Here is a 21711-nt window from a genome sequence, read left to right as displayed (position 1 = left end):
TATATTTTTTTTTTAAATATTTATCTTTATGTGTGTGTATTGCCTGCATGTAGGTAAGTTCACGCCCACAAGGGACAGAAGAAACTGTCAGAGCTCCTAGAACTGGAGTGACAGAGAGTTGTTAGCTGTCATGTGGGTGCTGGGATATGAACTGGGTCTTCTTCAAGAACAGTCAATATTTGTAACCGCTGAGCCATCTCTCCAGCACCAAGTTTTATATACTTCCTTTTTTTTTTTTTTTTTTTTTTCCTTTTTGAGACAGGGTCTCCTTATAGCCCCAGCTGTCCTGGAACTCACTATGGAGACCAGAGTGGCCTTGAACTGACAGAGATCTGCCTACCTCTGCCTCCCGAGTGCTGGGATTAAAGGTGTGCACTACCACACCTGGCTCCCAAGTTTTATATTTTTATATCAAGTTATATACATATGAGTTTATATGTATAAACAAGTTATTTATTTTCAACTTTGTATCCGAACTGTGTGAGGTTTGAAACAAAGACATGCCAAGTAGCCAAAAATTTCTGTTTAATTGAAGCTGTACTCCAGAAAACTGATGAATGAAAACCAAATAGTAGTCTAAAAGCGAAGTGCTGATCACAGGGAAGCGCTAGGGCATTGCCTGAGGATCAAAGGGGAAGGCCTGCAGCAGACTCCAGGCCCACAGAACACCATGGGCACTCAGTTAAGGCAGGGGAACCAGGAAAAATAGGAAATTGGGAGAAGTCGATACATAATGCCTATTTGTTTTAGAGAAGAAATAGAAGGTAATCACATTGCAAAGAAGAAATGTGAAGGTATATACCAGAATAGACAGCTGATAGGGCTGGCCATGGGAATGGCCACTGTGAGCTGGCTGGCTGGCTTCTGATTTCTGCTACTGGTTTGTTTTTTTAAATACATCATTATAAAAAATATTAGGCACACACTTTACAACAGATCCCCTCCCTAAAGTGGGTGTGACATCAAAGCTGGGAACAGGCACAGAGAACCATGCAACAGCCTCTTGCAGCATCCTCTGATTCATCAAAGGGTACCCCTCCTTAGAATATACCTTTAGGGGTCACTAGGATGCTGGTCTATCCTATCTGGACACTGTGTCCTACTTGAACCTTCAGTGGTGGAGAAACCAATCGGAAAGCTGAGCTCTGACAGAACCAGGCAGTACAGGGTGATGGCCTAAAGGTTCCCAGAGGCCACCTCCAACCTCCGCCTTGACCTCTGACTCAGGATTTCCACCTGCCATTATTTCTTCCTGCCCCTCTCCTTCCCTTTCTGTTTTTCTGGTGCTAGAGGATCAAACCCAGGGCCTCCTGCACACTAGGCAAGCATTACCACTAAGCTAGTTCTTCCCTGAAGTAATTCCTCAGTTTTCTTTTCTTTTACTTTTCTTTTTTTTAAATATTTTATTTATTATTTTTATTTTATGTGTACAAGTGTATTGCCTGCACGTATGTGAGTACATCCGTGTCGTGCAATGTCATGGAGGTCAGAAGAGGGCTTCGTATTCCCCTGGAACTGGAGTTAAGGATGGTTCATAGCCGCCATGTGGGTGCTGGGAATCGAACCCGGGTCCTCTGCAAGAGCAGTCAGTGCTCTTAACTGCTGAGCCATCTCTCCAGCCCTCTTGTTCTTTTTGAGACAGGGTCTCACTATGTAGCCCTGTCTGGCCTGGAACTCACTATGTAGACCAAGTTGACCCAACTAACAGAGATCCACCTGCCCTTGTCTCCTGAATGCTGGGATTAAAGGTATACGCCACCCCACCCAGCTATTGCTTCTTTTTGTAAGTAGGCATAGTATAGACAGAAACCCAAGTGGAAAAGCAGAGACTTCTGTCTCATCATTTATAATTCTTGACTGTAGAGGCCTGGGCAGATGCTTATACTTGGCATGCACTAAGCACACAATAAAGAGCTGAGGAAGGTATAATTAGAGCAGCAGCTTCATCTGTGCCCAGCAACCTTAACAATGCTGATCAGTCTATCCTCACAAGGTGTTTATGCAGTTAGAGAGGAAAATCAGAAATGGGGGCAGTGTTGGTAAGAGAAGATCTGGGATCCTGTGAGGCTGAGCCCATAGCCTGCACAATAGGCAGCTGCTGCCATACACCCCATTTGGTAAGAGGTTTAGTTAGGCAGGTAGCAGATGGCAGAAGAATGAACTTGAGAGATGAACACAAAAGTGATCTGAGAGCAGAGACTGACCCTCCCACTGTGAGGCTGTGAGGATGGGGGACAGTGGCGCCTCTGGTAACTCTGTCCCTAGGGGTTGCCCTTGTAGCACCCACCTTCTTCAGAGAGGCTGTTCTCTTTGGTCTCCTTGTCCATCTGGCAGCACCAGCCTTCCAGCCGCTCTGTTTCTGCCTGAAGGAGCTTCAGAAACCAGTAACCATCTCGACGGCAGGCCCCGGGCGGTGCTGGCTCTGCCGGGGAGCTGGAGGAAGTCTCCAGCCAGGGGTCAGGTGGGGGCAGAGAGGACGCCTCTAGGGCAGGGTCGCTGCTGTCTCCATAGGAGAGGTTGAGCTTGATCTGGGCAATCTTGGGGGCCTGCCGGGGGCCAGCATCGATGCTGATGGAGTTGGGGTGTGGGGTACAGTCTGGGAGGCTCCTTTCAGATGACTTACAGCTTGAATCATTGGCATCCTGGGTATCCGAGTCAGGGTCCCGTCGGGAGGACATGCTGTGAGAGGGGACGTTGCTTCTGTGGGGGGTAGGGTGGGGACAGAAAAGATTGAGTCACCAAGAGGCCCAGAAACCAGCAGCCACCTGACCCGGACACACGGGAGACAGAGAAATGGATGCATCATCTGCTCACCATGCGCCTGAAGCAGGTCCCACAGCCCCCGCTCATTCTCGGCTCAGCCCTTGCCCCATCCTGCCCGTGCCCACACGCCCGCTTGTACACACACACACACACACACACACACACACACACACACACACACACACACACAAACACAAGCACATACACACACACACACACACACACACACACACACACACACACACACACAAAGACAAGGTCATAAGGTTGTCTGTTTACTGCAGTGGGGCCAGGAAGACCACCAACATCAGGGGAGCTGGGGCCACATCCCAGCCCAGCCTTGCCCCCCGAGGGCTGACTGGTTTCACAGAGCACGTGCTCATGTGTCCACCCACCTGCCCTGCCCAGCCTCCCACACCTGAACCACCACCCGTACCCAAACCCAGCTTGGTTATTAGAAATCCAGCAAGGAGAAGTGGGTTAGGGAGAACAGGAGAGGTGAGGGCGGAGGGAGGGAGAGGAGAGGGGAATAGCAGTCACCACCTCTGTCGACTTACCGCCAGTCGTCCTCTACCTGAACCCCGATGGACTGGAATTTGGTAGCGGGACTGGGCTCCTCTTTTGGCACTGGCTGAATGCAGTCAACCTTATTGAAGGACAACGACAGCAACGGCACGGAGACAAAGACAAAAATAAAGAACAAACACCACACTTGCTGCTGAAATTCACATTAGTGGGACGACGCAAACAGACGTGTGGACAGACAGACACGAGGCATGCAGACACTGCACATGGGCCCGAAGAGGGCCAGGTTAAGCCGGGCACTGCTCATTCGCGCAGAGGCAGGAGGGGGTGGAGATGACTGGCTTTCCCTACTCTGAGGAGGGCGCCATCACATCGATCGCTTTGGGTCCGTTGTCCTCCGAGAGGTGGGAACCGTTCCTTCTAGTCCTCTCCTTTACACGAATCAGAGAGAAGAAAAAAAGGACGACGGAAGAGAAAGAGAACACACACACACAAAGCCAGAGCCGTTATCTGGTGTAGTTGAAGCTGGGGGCTGTCTTGAGGCAAAGCTCATTCCCCCAACCCTGCAGCTATAGCCTGAAAGGGGAACTGGTGATACCTGGACTAAGTGCAAACCATGGACAGCAGTTCTCAAACCCACAACCCAAAGCTAACCAAGTGAAGTTCCTCGAGGTTATGGGATCCCATGCCTGGACCTTAGTCACCCTTGGCCTAGGGAGGGCAGGGCCCATTCCAGAGTTGACAGCCATGCTCTGGGCCCATCCATGGTACAGCCAGGCCAGCCTTCCCATCACGGCTCAAAACTGTGGGGGAGACCATGTTTGACCTGGGGTTTGAGGCATCAAGGGGGTAGGATGAGGCTTTAAGACAGCCCCACAAACTGGGATTCCAGAAGCAGAGGCCAGAGAAGATTTCTGGGACAGGGATCGAGTTATACTTCCCTTGGCAAGAGCCAGCTTGGGAAGCACAACATCCTTGTATCTCCAACAAGCTGTGATGAGAGCATGGAATGGGGTGAAGCCAGGTAAGGGGGCTCAGGAAGTGCACTAGCCAGAGTCCTTTTCCCAGTGTCATGTTGTAGATGAAGGACTCAAAGCTGGTCCTAACTCCCTCTCAGAGTACCTGGTTGGGCCAACAAGGTGGGCTGCCCAAACAAAGACACAGGTGGTCAGGCCCAAAGGTCAAACACCAGGCTACTTCCTGTGTTCCTAAGAATCTCACCTAGAGAGGCTGTAGGGGCAAGTGCTGGACACTATGAATAAGCCCAGCTGGATGGAGCCAGGGGAGCCCAGAAAATGAGAATCTCTGACCAACTTCCTTCCTATATGTGGGGGAACTCAAACCCTGAGCTGCCTCTAAAGAAACAGATCCCAGGCATGTACAAGAAGTGCCCAGTGCATCTTCCCTGTTTCACTCAGCTACCCCTTTGCATCCCACACTCCTTCCATATTCTAGCACATTGACCACATCCACGTTTTCAGGGGCCACTGAGATGGAGATCCCCACAGACTGAAGCCAGAGAACATAACACCTCATTCTCCTTGACTGTCACATCGGTTTGGAAGTGCTCCACCTCCCCCATCCATACTGCAGCCGGCCTTGCCTGGTTCCCGAATGAGCTCTAGTTTCCACTGGAGTTTGGAGGTCCAGTTAGCAGGCATAGGCCTCTCATTCTAGATTTAGATCAACTCTTGAAAATTGCAAGTCTGGGTCCAAATTTGCCCCACAAAGCTAAGAGAAGACAGACACCTGATGCTGGGTACTGTGAGGTAGTAGAGGGGAAGCTGGGTGCTATGAGGCAGCGGAGGGGAATCTGGATGCCATGGATGAGTGAGCAATGGTTTGGTTTCTAGATGGACCACATGGCCCCAAGGAACTACCTGCCTGGACCCTTTCCCATGAGGAGGCACAGAGATGGCCATCTGACTTCTCATTTTGCCATGGGTCTAGTGCTTCAAGTGACCTACCTGTCCCCAAAGGCCCAAGAGGGCTTTGGGCAAAGTTCCCCTTGAACAACCCCCATGGCTCAAAGGCCCTGGTCCAGGACCCCTGGCCCATCGGCGTCTATGCTCCACGACGCTCCCGCTGCCAAGCGGGGCCATGGCTTCCGTACCGAGCTGACCTTGGATTAGAGAACCGTTAGGCCAGTCCCGCCTCCCACAGGTTGTCTGGCAAGGCAAAGGGTGGAGTGGACAGAAAGACAGTGGACAGCAAACAGTGGACAGGAGATGGCTGGCTGAGTGTAACTACATTCACTGGGACAACCCACTGGCAGATCAGAAACATGCCCTCAGCTGCAGACATGCAGCATGGGCAGCTGGACACAAGGGTGGCTACAGGTGGAATTTGGTTCAGTCACTTGGGGTGGACCCCCCAGAATAGACAGACAAAACATTTCTTCCCGGGAGACCTAGTGGGCCTCCACCAGATGTAATTACACGCAGGCAGGTGCACGGAGTGGACCGAGGACACAGTGCAAAAGGGGCCCCTACTTGTATTCCTATTGATGACAGTTTCCTTTTGGGAATGGCCTCGGAATGGGACTCAGAGCTTGTCAGTGTTCCTTGTTCACTCTTCAGAGCTGCATGTTTCGGGGGTGGCTCCAAGGCTTCAGGGGTTGGGGCAACTCCACCCCGTGTCACACTGGGTGGTCGGGTACTGCTGTCCAGGCTGTCTGATGAGTTGCTCAAGCCCGACTGGCTTGTTACCTCACTCTTGTGGTCTTGACTGTCCAGATAGGTGTCCTGAGCAGACTCAGTGCTGCTCTGGACCGTGACTGAGATGAACGGCTTTGATGTGGTACGTGGAGGGACTGGTGGCGGGGTCTTCTTATATGCCACTAAGCATGATGAACCTGTAGATGGGTGAGAGGAGGACAGGGTGAAGATGAAGCCTCTAATGCTCGAAAGCCCCTTCCAGGCTGAGGCCCTGCCTTCCTTGGCTAAGCTCTGGCCTTAGCCAAAGGACTGTGAAGCAACAGAATGAAAGTCACACACAGCAATGAACAAAACAGGCACATAGCTCCTGTCCACTCTCATACAAGACCAAATCTAGAGGGGAGGCCATATTAACCACAGGTCCCTTCAACAAGGCTGTGACAGGGCCTGACCAATGCCAAGAGGAGGTAGTAACAGAGCAGAGCTCAGGAGAGTTAAGGAATGGTTACCTAGTACTGGGGGTTTTGCTTTTCCTCTACCTTCCCTCTCCACTCTCTGTGTGGATACCCCACCCCCATCTGGTCAAAACAATACATCCACCTTTCCATTCTTACCCCTTTTTCCTGTGAAAACCCCACATACCAGCCTGCTGTCCCTAACACTCCACCATGCTTGATCCCTTTTTCCTTGTCCCTACTAAGATTCAGGAAACCAGTGCCACCGGAAGGAGTCTGAGTCATCTGGGGCTGGCATGCAGCAGGGTCTGCATAGGGTGGCTGCTGGCTTTCCAGAGGCTGCACTGTCTGCAACAGAAGGTGTTCTGAAGCTGATGAGTGGCCTTTCTCAGTCCTGTGCCTGGGTGCCCTCTCCCCTGTGAGGACATAAGCCCCTACCTGGGTCCTGGGTGTCCTCTGAGGATTCAAGCAAGCTCCTAACTGGGAGCAGGAGCCAGGTGAGCTCATGGGTATAGTGAGATCATGAGATCATGGGTATAGTGCTTGCCCAATGGCAGTTCATAAAACAAGGCCCAGTACCACAGATGTTAGGCAAGGGACAACAGAAGTCCCCTATCTGCCAGTAGGAGACATTACTACATAACCCAATGGAAAGGCTATGAGAAAGTGACACCATCAAACACTATCTAGACGTGGAGAAACCGAGTGACACATATGATCACTCTGGAAAAAGGACTGGCATTTTCTTATAAAACTAAACAGGCAATTATCACACAACCAAGCAAGAACACTCAGGCATGTGGCCCTCAGAAATTAACATGCATGTTCAGGCAGCTCTATTTGTGATACCCAGAAACTGAAGGCAACTGGGTAAGTGGTTAAATGAACTGTGGCACATCCATACTATGGAGTATTACTCAGGAGTGAGGAGGAAGGAATGAACTACTGATATATACAATGCTTAAATACATCTCACATGAACTGTGCTAAGTGGCAAAAGCAATCAATCCCCCAAAGTTCTACAGTACATGATTCTATTTTTATAACATTCTTGAAATGACCTAATTTTAGAGATGGAAAACAGATTAGTAATTGCTAGGGCTGAGGGGATACTGGGAGAGGACGATGGGGAGGGCAAAAGGGAAGTCAGTGGGTTATAAAAGGGTAACATGAGGACCCACATGTGCAGTGATGGAATCATTCAGTGCTTTTGACTGTGGCATCATTCTAGGAACCTGCACCTGCCATAAAGCTGTGTACACGAAGCAGGGAAATCTCAATAAGATGGGTGGGCTGCATCTCTGTCAGAGCCTGGCAGTGATACTGTACTATAGTTTTGCAAGATTTTTGGAAACTAGGTCAAGGGTCATACAGACTGTATAGAATACAAACATATTCTTTCATATTATTTCTTGCACTTCATGTAGACCTTCAGATACTTAAAAGTTTAAGAATTATTTAAGATAAGTGGTTCTAAAGTAGCAGTGGTTGGACTGGGCCAGGAGCTTGAAACTAGGAGGAGGTGATGTGCCTGGGTGCTCCCAGGGAGAAGTACTCACTTCACACTCTAAAAGTTCCCAGTTCTTCTCAGGTCTCGGAGGAAATTTACTCCCTCAAACATACCCATTTGTGGTCTTTGTCACTTAAGGCAGAACACTGAGACTGGGGTGGGGGGCAGCCACATTTCTGGGCTAGAAGGCTGCAGGGGAGACAGGAGGAAGGCATGGGCCATCAAGACAATGATTTTCCAAGGCTGCCTCCCTGACCACCCCGACCCTGGTGCATGAGAAGGGGCAAGACCTTGTTACAGTCTGATGGCCCAAAGTTGTGCTCAGCAGCTTTGTAGCTCTGTATGAGGGGACAGCAATTATACTCCCTTTACAGATGGGGTATGTGCAGCTCAGAAAGTCTAGATAATATGCCCAGAGTTGCCAGTGCTCAGTGGCAACCTCATGCTGGACTGCAGAGCCCACCTCACTGCTTTCCAGGCTTTGCAATTCTCCCAGTTGGGTATGGCTGCAGATGTAGGTTCAAAGCCCCACTGTTAGGACCTGGGACCAGAGGCACACCCAAGGCTAGGTTCCACTGGAGTAGGGTTTCAAGTGAAGGTAGACAGCTGCTTCCAGGCTCCAGCTCTACCTCACTCTCTTAACTTTCTGGTATACTCATCTATTCAGTGCTTCTAACCGCTAACAGAGCACCATAGTCACACAGCCCCTGGCAAACTCAACAGCATTTTCCCATTCATTCCCTCACTGAAGGACAGAGTACCACTGTGGCTGGGGCAAGATCCCTGCTCTGGATTTCTTCTGCTTGCCTGAAGTTATTTTGTTCTGGCAAGGGTCTTAAAATCAGGGGCAGCATGAACCAGACAAACCTGAGTTCAAACCCCATTCTGTCCTTGACTAGCTGTGTGTGGGGCTACCTTGCAGAAAGGGAGTGATGACAACAGGCTATACTTGAAGCCAGGTTCAGCCTGGTCTGAAGCTGCCGTGGTCCTACTGGTGTCTAGGAAAGAGGGAATTGGGCCAGATTTACAAACTCCCTATCTCCTGGCTCTGTGACCAGCAGAGGGGATGTTTCCCAAGAATAGAGAACACGGAGGGCAGCTATTGAAACCAATCCCATTAGAGCCCAGCAGACAGGACTGACTGACTGCAGTTTCAGGAATGGGAATGCCTGGCCTAAAAGTTGCAAAGGAAGCAGGTTTCAGTGGGGGGTTTCTGCTCAAGATCAGAACAGTGAAGCTAGCCCCAATCGTTTAAAATATTTAAGAGGGAACTTGCCTCTCAAAGGGATAAGAACAGTACAGAACCTGAGGTTATGTGACCCCAGTCAGGGTCTTTGTCCCCATCTGTGGGGTAGGACTGACACTGAGTCAGTAAGTAGTTGTCAGGATGTGGTTTCTTCCTGGAGACAACTGGGCTGCCCACAGCCAGGAGTCTGGACTGAGGACAGAGCTCTAGCCTCCTTTTCAGAGCTGCAGAGGGCCACAGTCCTGCTAAAGCAGAAGTCCTGAGCCCTGACTGAGGCTCGAGCCCTGGCTCAGGCAGCCTGTTGTTAGAAGGAAAGTAAACTGGTGAGAAGCTGGGCCACAGGCAATAAAACCTGGACAGACACAATAGCAGGAAAAGTGAACTTATCTTGGATTCTTTGTCTCCTTGGATACAGGTCACAGCTAGATAAGGGCTGTGACAAGCAGAGGGGATTTGGGGGCCTTGGGTTCCCTAGGGGGCAGGCATACCTCTGCTGAGCTGGACTGTTCTCTTTTTGCTCTTGTGAACACAGGCTAGTGCCTCTCCCTTGTACCTCATTCAGGCCACCTCTCCCACCTCAACTCCTGTGTATTCCAAGTGTCAGTTACTTCCTCTTTTCTGTCACCTAGGGACCTTCATCAAAGCACCTTTCCCACCTTTAAGGGTTCACTTGTCACTTGCAATAAGCCATGGGTAGTAATAGAAACTCCATTTTGGCACAGGCTCAGGATAATGATTCAAGCACAGAAGGCTGTCAATAAACAACTGTTGAATGAGAAAATTAATCTCATTATTGCCACCAAAACCCTTCAGCTACCAAAAAAAGCAAGATTATTTGTTCAGGTGCTGTAGTATATTCCCGTAATCCTGGAACTACACAAGTTCCAGGCCAGTCAGGGCTTCATAATAAGACCCTGTCTCAGTGGGCAAGAGCACTTGTTATGAAAGCATGAGGACCTTAGTTCAGATCCCCAGCATTCACATAAAAGCTGGCTGTAGCCATTCACTCCTGTAACCGCAGTGCTGAGGTGGAGGTGGGGGAGGATGGAGACAGGAGGAGTGCAAGAGCTTTCAGGTCTCTAGCTTGGGAGGGTGAGGAGATGGCTCAGTGGTTAAGAGCCCTTACTGCTCTTCCAGATGATCTGGGTTCAGTTCCCAGCACCCACATGGTGGCTAACACTTGTCCTTAACTTCAGTTCCAGGGGATCTGATGCCCTCTTCTGGCTACCAGGTGCACCAGATACACACATGGTACATTCACATACACGTAGGCAAAATACATCATACACTTACATAGATAAAAGAAAAATAAATTTTAAAAAATTATTTTTGAGACAGGGTCTCACTATGTGTAGCACTGGAGGGCCTAGACCTCATTATGTAGACCAGGCTGACCTTGAAAAAAAATAAGTAAAAAAATTTAAAACAAAGAGAGGAAAAAGTAGCAAGTGCCAGTCAGTAACATGGCTCAGTGGATAAAAGCACTTGTTGCCATGGCTGATGATTTGAGTTCAATCCCAGGAACCACATGGTAGAAGGGGAGAACCAATCCCACAAGTTCCTCTGTGGCATGTGTACCCACCATGATGTACACACATCAATGAATAAATAAACATGATAAAAAAATTTTTGTCTTTTAATAAATATTTTACTTATTATTTTTATTTTATGTGTATGCGTGTATTGCCTGCATGTAGGTAAGTACACCCATGTTGTACAATGCCCGAGGAGGACAGAAGAGGCTGTCGGATCCCCTGGAACTGGAGTTACGGACAGCTGTTAGCTGCCATGTGGGTGCTGGGATTCCAACCCTGGTCTTCTGCAAGAACAGCCAGTGTTCTTAACCACCCAGTCATGGCTCCAGCTCCAAGCAGGGACATTTGTCAACGTGTGGTACTTTTAGAGGTGACATGATGACAGGGTAGGAGGAGTGGAAGCTGAAGACAAGAGTTAATGGGGACCAGAAAGGGCTCCCAACCAAGGAGGAGCCTGTACAGTAATGTATTGTGAGCTTTCGCTGTTGCCAGACTGTGTGTGTGTGGTATTCATGTGAGTTCATGTGTATGCGCAAGTATGCTCACCTATGGATGCCAGAGATCGACATCAAGTGTCTTCCTCTGTTGCTCTCCATATTATTGAGCCTGGAACTTGCCATTTCAGCTAGACTGGTTGGCCAGCAAGCCCCTAGTATCTACCTGTCTGCTCCCTTTCCAGTGCTGGGGTTACTCAACCATGCCTAGCTTTTATGTTGGTGTTGGTATTCCAAACTCAGGTACTTGTGCTTATACAGCAAGCACTTTACCCACACTAAGCCATCTCCCCAATGCCCTACCTTTAATTTATTTTTATTTTTTAAATTTGTGTGTGCAGGTTTGGAGGCCAGAGAGGACAGCAGGAGCCCTGCTCCATCTCTCTGCCTTACTCCTTAAGACAGTCAGGGTCTCTCACTGAACCTGGAGCTCCCTATAGTTTTGTTTTAAAAATTTTTTATCACAGGGGCTAGAGAGATGGCTCAGCGGTTAAGAACACTGGTTGTTCTTGCAGAAGACCCAGGTTCGAATCCCAGCACCCACATGGCAGCTAACAACTGTCCGTAACTCCAGTTCCAGGGGATCCGACAGCCTCTTCTGTCCTCCACAGGCATTGCATGACACAGGTGCACTTAACTACATACAGGCGATACACACCTAAAATAAAAATAAATATTTTTAAAAAATCAAAAAACAAAAGTCCCTGGTCAAGGTGAAGCCCTTCCCCATCCTGGCTCTTCCTGTCCTAACAGTTGCTCTACCCACCCTTCTTTCTCTGTGCATCAGTTGGAGCACTCAAGGTTGGGGTCACATTCCCATGAGTAAGCATGGCCTCCATGTATTGGTGGCTCACATAGCCATCATCTGCCAACTTTTTTTCTTTTTGGTCTTTTTGAGACAGGGTCTCCCTGTAGCCTCGGCTGGCCTGGAACTCGCTATGTAGACCAGGCTGGCCTTGAACTCAAAGAGATCCACCTGCCTCTGCCTCCTGAGTGCTGGGCTTAAAGGTGTGTGCGACTACCCTGGGCCTGCCAACTCAATTTTAGAGGGAGGCAGAAAGCCTAGAGCTCTAAGATGTTGGAACTGCACAGCCCTGCATTCTCAGAAATGGCTGCCCTGGGAGATGCTTTATTTGCCACAATTTACAACACAGTTTGTGGGTCAACAACTAACTCCTGGTCCACTCCTGGGAAATTCTGGCTTTCTCTAAGAAGCCTGGATGTGAGCACTCCTTAAGTGTAACTGTTCCAGCTCCTGCTCCTTGTGCTTATTTTCAAAGATCCTGAGTGAAGAACCTGTTAAGCCACGGCACGATGCCACAGCACAATGAACCACACAGTCCCCGGGCCACATGCTTGCCCAACAAGACTTAGCCATGCAAGTTTCTTCATAAGGCAGAAGCCAGTTTGCCACACCATCTCAATGCAACCCGTATGACCTTAAGATATGCAGCCCAGCCCTCCTGCCTCCAGCTCACAAATCCTCACTTCTTTGAAACAGGTACAACCTACACCTAAACTCTGCCTTCTGCTTTGAGATTTTATCCACCAGGTCCAGCTTGGTGGTGGTGGTGCCTGCCTATGATCCAGCATATGGGAGGTGGAGGCAAGAGGATCAGTAGCTCAAAGCCAGCCTCTGCTACATAGCAAGTTCAAAGTTAGTAGAGAGAGACCCCATCTTTAAAAAAAAATCAAAACACAAATAAAAAAATTATACATGATTTCATCAGGTCAGAATGAATGTTTCTACAGTTTGCTTTCTAATGCCAAAGTGTTTACGTTAACTGAAGAGAGCTTCAGATGCTCAGGAGTGGCTGGGCTTCCATCTCTTAAGGGATCTGGAGGTCATGAAGCTCCCAGGAAGCTAATACCTTCAAGAGCCTTGTTTGGAGCCAGGCTAGGTGGTCCTGAGAGCAGCCTGCTGGCTCCTAGGGTCAGAGCCTGGGCCTGGTGAGGTTAAATGAGAAAGGCCCTAGATACCTTAAGAGGAGTGGATGTCAGGAGCTATGGACAGCAAAGGGGTGTAAGAGCAGGCCTTACAAAGAAGGCAGGGCCCAGCTCCAGGCCCACATGAGTGGACAGGACTAGCCCAGACAGCCAGACTCCCTTAATTCCCTCTGTTGGTTCTGCTAGGCTTGGGAAAGGACCTCCAAGATCTCATCCACTCTCCCACCCAACAAGAAGCCTGCTGATTATGAAGCTACAGCAGGCAACTCCTTTCTATGCTATGGCAAATACAGCTCAGAGGCTCCATCCTGAATCCCTTATTCTTCTCTCCTTCCCTATTTCCACCTCAAGAGTAGGTGACGCTGAGGAAGAATTCCAATCAGCAAGGCCAAGATCAGGGACTGAATGCTCTCTCAGAGCCACAGTCCTGCTGACAGATGTTTTGTGGCAGTACCACTACACTTGAGGTGTCTCAAGAATCAACAACATTGGACTAGAAGCACCTTTCATGCCAGCACCCTCCCAAGGCCCAAGTGTGATGCCGCCTGTGCTCTGGGGAGGAGCCAAGAAGAAACAGGAGACGTTCTGTAATCATGGGGTGGCCCGGGGCGGGGGGTGCTCCATAGTGGGGAGCTTCTCAGCTTCCTCTGTCATCCTTCCGTTTTCCCCACCTGGAGCCAGGCTTCTCTGTATCACATACACTGCTGATCCTTGGTCTTCTGTCTCCTATTCTGTACTTTGTCTCCTTTCATCCTGGCCCCTTGAGGACTCTAACCCATGTAATACTTTGAGATTTTTCCATCCCCAAATCCAGCCCACCCAGTCCAATTCAGGGACTCCAGAATCTGCATCTGCCTTGGGTCTCAAAACCCACAATAAGTTATAAAGGTGTCACATAAAGGGCAAACACTACAAAACTGGCCCTATCCTCACAGCCTTGCTTAGAAGGAAGTTGCAGTCCTGTTGGTAATGACTGTGAGGATAACTGGGGTCAGACCTTAGCAAGAGCTTCACAATACAGCAGATCCTTGGTATTCATGGATTCTCTATTGACATCAACGCATTTAAATTAACTTGTAACCATAAATCCCTGGGCTTTCATGGTTATGTGATTCTTAAGCCGTCATTCCCACCAGAGCTAGATCAAGGTGACATCCTGCCTTCTCATGTTGGCTCTCATTCAGTAAATGAGCATCCTTTTCATGCTATTTAGCGCTATGCTTTTCCCATTTTTGTGGGTTTGTTGGAGGTCAGTTTAAAATGCCCCTAAGTGTACTGTGTTAGTACTACTCAATGTCTAAGGGCAAGAAGACATTTCATAGAAAAATACATTAGATTCAGGCATTCAGGCATGAGTCATACTGTTTTTGGCCATGAGTTCAATGATGACAAATCAGTATTATATTAAACAATAAATTTTTAAGCAGAAACACACATGAAACAAGGCTCTGTACTAACTGGCTGGGAGAAATGGTGACCAAAGGCTTAGAGGATACCGTATTTCCCAAAAGTACCCTGGTTTGATAGTCTATGATTCTAGGAACATAATTACGATTAATGAGAATTGACTTCTGCTACATGGTAGCTGACAAAATCCTCAAAACCAGGGCATATGAGGCAGGTTCTGTCACTGCCCATTTCACAGAGAGCAGAGCTAGATAGTACAGGCTTGCACCCAGGCTGCCTGAAGGCTGAGCACTACCCCTACTCTGTTAGGGTTATAGAGATGCAGCAGCCCTGACCATCCACAAAAGAGGTATGATACCCTATGTACTCTGGGGAGGAGCCAGGACAGACATGAGGCGCTCTGCACTCATGGGGTGAGCGTGTTCCACTTCTGAAACCATGGTTTCTGGACTAAGAGTATGACTACTTCCTACAGGACAGTCTGGAGCCTTTCTGGAAGACATGGAAGTTGAGTGGGTCTGATGGATAGCCATGGTCACTGGTGAGGAGCAGGGTAGGCCAGGTCAAGGCACAGGAGGGCAGATGCCACTGAGTAGGGCACAGCTTTGCAGAATGGAATTTAGGTATTTTAGCTAGTGAAGGGGAGCTGGAAAGAGAGGCACAGAGCTAAGAGAGGATGTCCTCCTTTGACAGGTCCTCAGCTTCCCAGGAAGCCCATAGCAGCCCTCATGAAGCCCCTCCAGACTAGGGTGCAGTCAGAGGGTTTTACAGTACATAGGCCCTGGCAGCAGTGAAGAGGACATATCCCCCACTATTCTCAACAGCTCCAGTTTGGCAGCTGTTCAGGGAAGTCCAAGGCCATCTCAAATGGAGCGAGTTCAGAATGAATCTGAATCCTCTCTTCCCTCACATGGTCTGCTCTCCCAGAAAGGGAACCCTGTCCTGACCTCTAGAAGCCTGGGAATGTCTACCCTTCTCCCACTGGCATAGTTTTGGCCCTCTAGGATAAAAAGCATGTCTTACAGAGGCCTGCTTCTCTCTGCCTATAACCAGCGTGGGTATCCCTTCCATCACTCTATCCTTGGCCTGTCTTATAGTCTCTCTAAATCCTGAAGCAGTTTTTACTAGTACAAATTTGAGCCAGGTATGGTGGTATACACCTTTAATCCCAGCACTTGGGAGGCAGAAGCAGGTGGACCCGAGTTGGAGGCTAACCTGATCTATATAGTAAGACCCTGTCTCAAGCGAAGCAGAAATTGGATTACCTCTTCCCTCCTCAGAGCTTATTCCCACTCCACATAGAATAGAAATCCATGTCGCTCCCCTTGGCCACAACAGGGACTGGCTGGCCCCTGCCCACCTTCTCCATTGCACTTGTCCATTTTATTTCAGCCATGCCAGCCTCTTTGCTTTTTCTCAAAGATACCAAGTATGTTCCCACCCCAGGCCTGAGCTGCTGCTGCCCATCTTGTCTTTGTATGCCTTCTCTGCTTCTCGTCCTGACTCCAGGTTGCAGCTCAAGGACCAAGTCTTTAATGACGATCCCTGATCACCATGTCTAAGGATGGGCTCGGCAACTGAATGAATGAATGAATGAATGAATGAGTAAACCCATATTGGGCAACCTGGTAAACTGAGGCCTAGAACAGAATGATTTCTCATTAGATCTACTAGGACTTTAATGTATAGGGCCAGAGCTCTGAGTTCCCTTCAGGTGAGCCCCTGATGGACAGACACATACACGCCCTTGCACAGGAGCTCATCCTTGTAGGAGGCAGAGTTAAATTGGGTGGTAAGGCTGCAGGCATAAACTCAACAGAATAACCACTCTGCGTGAGGCTGCAGGCATAAACTCAACAGAATAACCACTCTGTGCACTCAGCTGTAGTTGCCCATTAGCATTAGCATTCTATCATGGATGGGGAGGCACATATGAAGCCCCACCCCTAGCAGAGGTGTTATGGACAGTTAATCGATGCTGGGGGAGGAGGAGTCCTTTTTCTTCAGTGGTGTAGCTACTGGTAAGTTGCCCATGCATCAGCAAACAATCCTACACCCATGCTATGTAAATAAAGTTGGTTAAACTCAGTGAGTCACTGGGGGTGGGGCATGAGTGGGAAAAGAATAAAACGGTAATGGGGGATGGATAGGATCAAAATACATTAAATACATGTATGAAATTGTAACAATAGACAAAAAACACTTAAAAGACACTTCTTTTTTGTTACTGTTTTTCTAGGACAGGGTCTTCTACTATCTAGCTCTAGTTAGTTGGCCTGTAACTCACTATGTAGCTCACTTTGGCCTTGAACTCAAGGCAATCCTCTTACGTCAGCCTCTCAAGTGCTAGGGTTAGACACCCACCATGATGCCTGGGAAAATAACTACTTCTGAATGGTGGCAGAGAGAAAATAAGTGGCTTGTAGCAACACTTAGCAGGCAAGAAGATGGTGTGGACAGATGGAAGAGCACCATCAGGAGCAAGGCCTGGGCCACGTGCTGCTTCATCTGGGCAGCTGAGGGGAGCAGGTGTTAATTACCACTGGCCTTTTATAGATGGGGAGTAGCCTTCCCCTCTAGAACAATAGAAGGTTGTATTCCACAAGGCTGCTGGAGCCTGAAGTCAAGCTGACTATGGTGGGCTATGTACTTTGGGGTCTAGCTCCCTCTTAAGCCTTAACTAAGTTGAGACTACAGGTTCAAATATCACAGTGCATTTAACCCCCATGGCCCTGGACTCAGTACTATTAGAGCTGCCAATTGTGCAAGAATGTCTAGAAATCTGGATTTTATAAAAATTATAGGAAACACCTGAGTTTTCAAAGGAATTGTAATATTTCATAGTTCTAAGAGACCCTAATATACCCTAAGGGTATATAAGGATCCTTGTTCAGAAGAGCCGCCAGTATAGTTGACTACTTCCTATGAAAGGGTTGAGTGGCAACTTTTGGGTCAGCAGGATGACAAAGGTGTGGTACAGCCTGGATCAGAATCCCAGCACATGGCTAAAAGAGGTACCACAGAGCCTGTGACCACTGCTACCCTCTGCCCTTCCTTAGGACCTGTTCTAAGACACATTTGTTCCCAGACACTCCTGACTCTCTTGCCAGGAACATCAGTACTCCTGATATGGACCCAGGACCTCAGCTCATGAAATAAGGCCCACAGGTCTCTTTTTCTAGGTCAAATAGCTGCTTGGTGGGGTGCTGAGACTAGAAAGAGAACTTGGAGCCTCTGAATTCCAGGACTGGAGGGGCCCTAGGAACTTAGAGAGAGATGCCAGTGGGTTCCAAGCCAGGTTCCAAAGATCCTCCAGGAAGTCTAGGGAAGGCCCTGGTCTCTTACCCACTCCATGTTCCTCTATGTAGTTTCACCACATAAAATTCACACATATTTTGAGGCCTACTACACTAACTCAACCTCTCCCAGGACATACAAGGAAACCAAGGATCAGAACTGCAAATGCATTCTCTAGGAGATGTGGTAGCATAGCAAGGACCTATCTATCCCTGGTCCTTCCAGCCTGAGAAGGGAGAGGCTATCAGGTTCATTGGCTGAATACCTGGAGACTGGTTCCAGGTATTCAGGGAGGAAGTACCTATCTATGGCTAAGCCCTCTAGCCCCAGATCAGGGACCCCCAAATAACAAGTTTTCTTTTTTTAAAAAAATATTATTTTTAGCCAGGCCTAGTGGTGCAGGCCTGTAGTCCCAGCACTCGGGAAGCAGATGCAGTTGAATCTCTGTGAGTTCAAGGCCAGCCTGGTCTCCATAGTGAATTCCAGGCCACCTGGGGCTGCGGGGAGACCGTCTCAAAAAAAGACCAAAAAAAATTTTTTTTTATTTTACATGTATGAGTGTATTGCCTGCATGTGTGTAGGTGCATCTGTGTTGTGCAATGCCCATGAAGGTCAGAAGAGGGTGTCGGATCCCCTGGAACTTGTATTAAGGATGGTTGTTAGCCACCATGTGGATGTTGGGAATCAACCCTGAGTCCTCTGCCAGAGCAGCCAGTGTTCTTAACCATCTCTCCAGCCCACAAGTTATTTTCTAAAAGTCATTTCCACCACTGTATTCAATAAGGAACTTGAGGAGGGTAACATTAACCTCTCATCTACCCTGTGCTGGAATCTGCCACCAACATCACCTAGTTATTCTCAGAGACCGATCTGCAGTGTCTGTTCTACCTCCCAGGACACCTTTATCGTCATCACCTCCAACAGTCCTAAAGCAAGTGGTCCACTTCCCAACCTGTGGGTATTAACTACAACTTTCCTGCTGCTGTAAGTGCTGATGAGATGGCCAATTACAAAGCTGCCAGCACTATAGCCTCATGCCAAACCTGGACAGTCTCTGGCCTGTCTGTCTGGCCTGGTGAGTGATGCGAGGATGCATGAACTGGCTCTTCAAAGACTGCCTTGTAGCATGTCAACCTTGTTGCTAATTTCCAAAGCTCTAAGGTCCCAGGAGCTCTGCCGACAAGTACTGTTCAGAAAGAGCCTCAAAAACTACCTCACTTGTGGAGGGCTGAAGTCAAACTCTGGTGACAGGTCACAAATGCCAGGCTTTTCATAGGCTGTCACAGGCTCTGAGACCAGTGTGCAATGCCAGGCCCTGTACACCTGGACTGCTGGCCTCTTTCATCATTCTGAATGACCGAGTGCATCCCAGAATAGAACGGCGGTAGTAACAGGCTCATTCACTGTGCCTGGAGTGACAGGTGGTGTATTGGGTAACAGAAGTGGGAGCCAAGAACCCTGGGCAGCTGAGAGACAGGATGAAAGGGACACAGGGCTGAATAAGGAAAACCAGTTCAGTTCAGGTCAGCAGACCCAATACTCAGGCAGGCCTGGGAGACAGAGAGAGGAAGGAAGAGGAACCTCTTCAGAGCATGCAGTATAATCCTGGGTTTGGAATTTCAAGTGAGACTACACAAAAAAGCAGCATGTTGAAAAACATCTCAGTGACTCTGACTGACCACAGATACATCTAAGGCTGCACTGTAGAGGAAGACCCAGGTCAGAGAGGGCTGACTCCTGGAACTCTGGGAACACTGCAATGCTGCTGGCCTTTTTAAAGCAAGGGACACTGTCACACTGGAACCTGATCTGCACAGGGAACACCAGGCATCACACCCTAGGAAGGCACCAGAGACCAGGAGGTATGGTTCTTGTCCTTAAGAAAGTCACAGTAGGGCCAGTGAGATGGCTCAGTGGATAAGAGTGCTTGCTGCCAAGACTGCCAACCTGAGTTCAAAACCCAGAACCCACATGGCAGAAGAAGTGATTCTTCCAAGTTGTTCTCTTTCACATGCATGCACACATATACACTAAAGTTTGTTTTTTTTAAAGTCACAGTAGCTGGGTATGGTGGCTCACACCTGTAATCCTAGTACTTAAGAGACTGGCAGAAAGACTGCGGTAAGTTCTTGGTCAGCCTGAGTGACACAGGAGGTTTTGGACAAACTAAGCTACAGTGTGGGACCCTGTCTCAAAAATCAAACAAAAGAAAGTCACAGTAAAGTAAGCGATGATGCCTCCTGTATTGATCCAGCATCATGGCAGCCATATGGAGCCACTCAAGAAAGTCTAGAATGGCCGGGTGTGGTGGCACACATCTATCCCAGCACTTGGGAGGAAAAGGCAGGCAGATCTCTGTGAGTTCAAGGCCAGCCTGGTCTACATAGTGAGTTCCAGACCAGCTGGGGCTACAGGAAGACCCTGTCCCAAGAAGACCCCTCTCCAAAAAAAAAAAAAAAAAAAGTCTAGAATGGATTCCACAAGAGTAACCACCAGTAACATCTGTGACAGACTTATCACAAGTAGGGTGTATCAATCAGTCATGTCTACTCTAATGGGAGGGTTAAATTAGAGAGACTGGGATAGTCAGCCTGGAGAAGATAGTTCAGAAAGTCATAACTACTGTCCTCAAACACCTAGAGGGTTGTCTCACATATGTGACTCCAGGGTGGGAAGGGAAGATGGGTATTAACAGTGAATGAATGACCCTGCTCATCATAAAAAGGAGCTTCCCATGAGGCGGGGCTGGCCAATGATGGAAGGGGTCTAGGATAGACATAGGCATGGTGGATACAGGAAGGGACTCAAGTCCCCAGTGTGATCCTCAAGATTTCCTTCCAAGTTGATACTCTCTTTCCCTTATTTCACATTCAGTTCCGGAAGTGACATCAAATGCCATCTTTGTGTGAAACAGTTCAATCTTTTCTGTGCCTTGAGTTCCAGCAGTGTCAGCAACAGCAAAAGACAGAGAGTTTGCCTAGCCACATGGCACTGAGATGACCACAAGCACCAGAGCTCCAGATGCCAAGCCCTTTGTCTGAGGGCCAGAAGCAGGGGACGGCCTGCTGACTTAAGAGGAAGGACTGCACTTCTGATGTGGCCCTGGAGGCGCAGGAACAAGTCTTGACTACATGTTTCTCCCTCATGCCCGCTCTGGCTTCATCTGCCACATAATATCTATGAAAGCACAACTTGGTGATACTCTGGAAGATCTCTTTCAAAGGTTATTGTGTGAGGTCTTTAAACTTCCCAGCATAGGAGCCCATCAGAGGGGCTGTACCCCACCCCAATGAGATCAGCTGATTCTTGCTCCCCCATACCTGGTAACACAGGTGTCCCTGACCCAGCACCCACTCACTGTGGGCCTTGGGCTCCCTGGGCCTTAGTTCTCCCAGGATAAAAGAGAGTAATATTGGCTTTCACTGCTCCAGAGCTGCTGGACAGCCTCCTGACCAGTAGGGAGGGGCTTGGCAACACAGGAACTTTTCGTATGATGACTCTGCCCACGTAATTACTTCTCGATTCCAGGTCCTCAGGGAACTCTGCTCGCCAGAGGCCAGAGAGATTTGGCCTGAGGCAGAGGTGAAAGGTCACTTTCTCCAAGGGGCCAGGTTGAGGGGTTTGGTGGCCTGCCATGTATCCACAAGGCATTACTAGCACTGGTCTCGGGCTTCAGACCAAACATCCTTTCACCTTTCCCTCCAAGCTGTTCTTGCTAAGGCACAAAACTGACACTGCCAGGCCTGTGAGCACTGTTCCTGCACCTCAGTGTTCCTCTCTTAGGGCCTTCTTGCAGTCTCCCCAGTTCCACTCTGGTTCCCTCCTGTGCCAACACTCCTGTTCAGGTAACATGGGCTTTTGCTGCCATCCTAGGT

At 48.8% G+C, this 21711-nt stretch overlaps 1 protein-coding gene across 6 annotated transcripts in view; it reads right to left on the bottom strand.

The window, feature by feature from the left end:
- Dlgap4 (DLG associated protein 4) overlaps window positions 1–21711 on the bottom strand; it is a 197692-nt gene that overhangs the window by 12042 nt on the left and 163939 nt on the right. For 4 of the 6 annotated variants that reach the window (XM_017800031.2, XM_017800032.2, XM_008840788.3 and 1 more), the window contains 3 exons: window positions 5781–6142; window positions 3321–3409; window positions 2288–2700 (listed from right to left, as the gene is read on the bottom strand). In XM_017800031.2, the coding sequence (XP_017655520.1) occupies window positions 2288–2700; window positions 3321–3409; window positions 5781–6142 (864 nt within the window). Of the gene's footprint in view, window positions 1–2287; window positions 2701–3320; window positions 3410–3639; window positions 3720–5780; window positions 6143–21711 lie in introns of all 6 variants that reach the window. The other 2 variants (XM_017800033.2, XM_008840787.3) reach the window with 1 other exon arrangement.

The sequence above is a fragment of the Nannospalax galili genome, unplaced genomic scaffold (assembly GCF_000622305.1).
Source record: "Nannospalax galili isolate Female #2095 unplaced genomic scaffold, S.galili_v1.0 scaffold221, whole genome shotgun sequence".
NCBI classification, from domain to species: domain Eukaryota; kingdom Metazoa; phylum Chordata; class Mammalia; order Rodentia; family Spalacidae; genus Nannospalax; species Nannospalax galili.
This window is presented reverse-complemented; position numbering and strand designations above follow the sequence as displayed.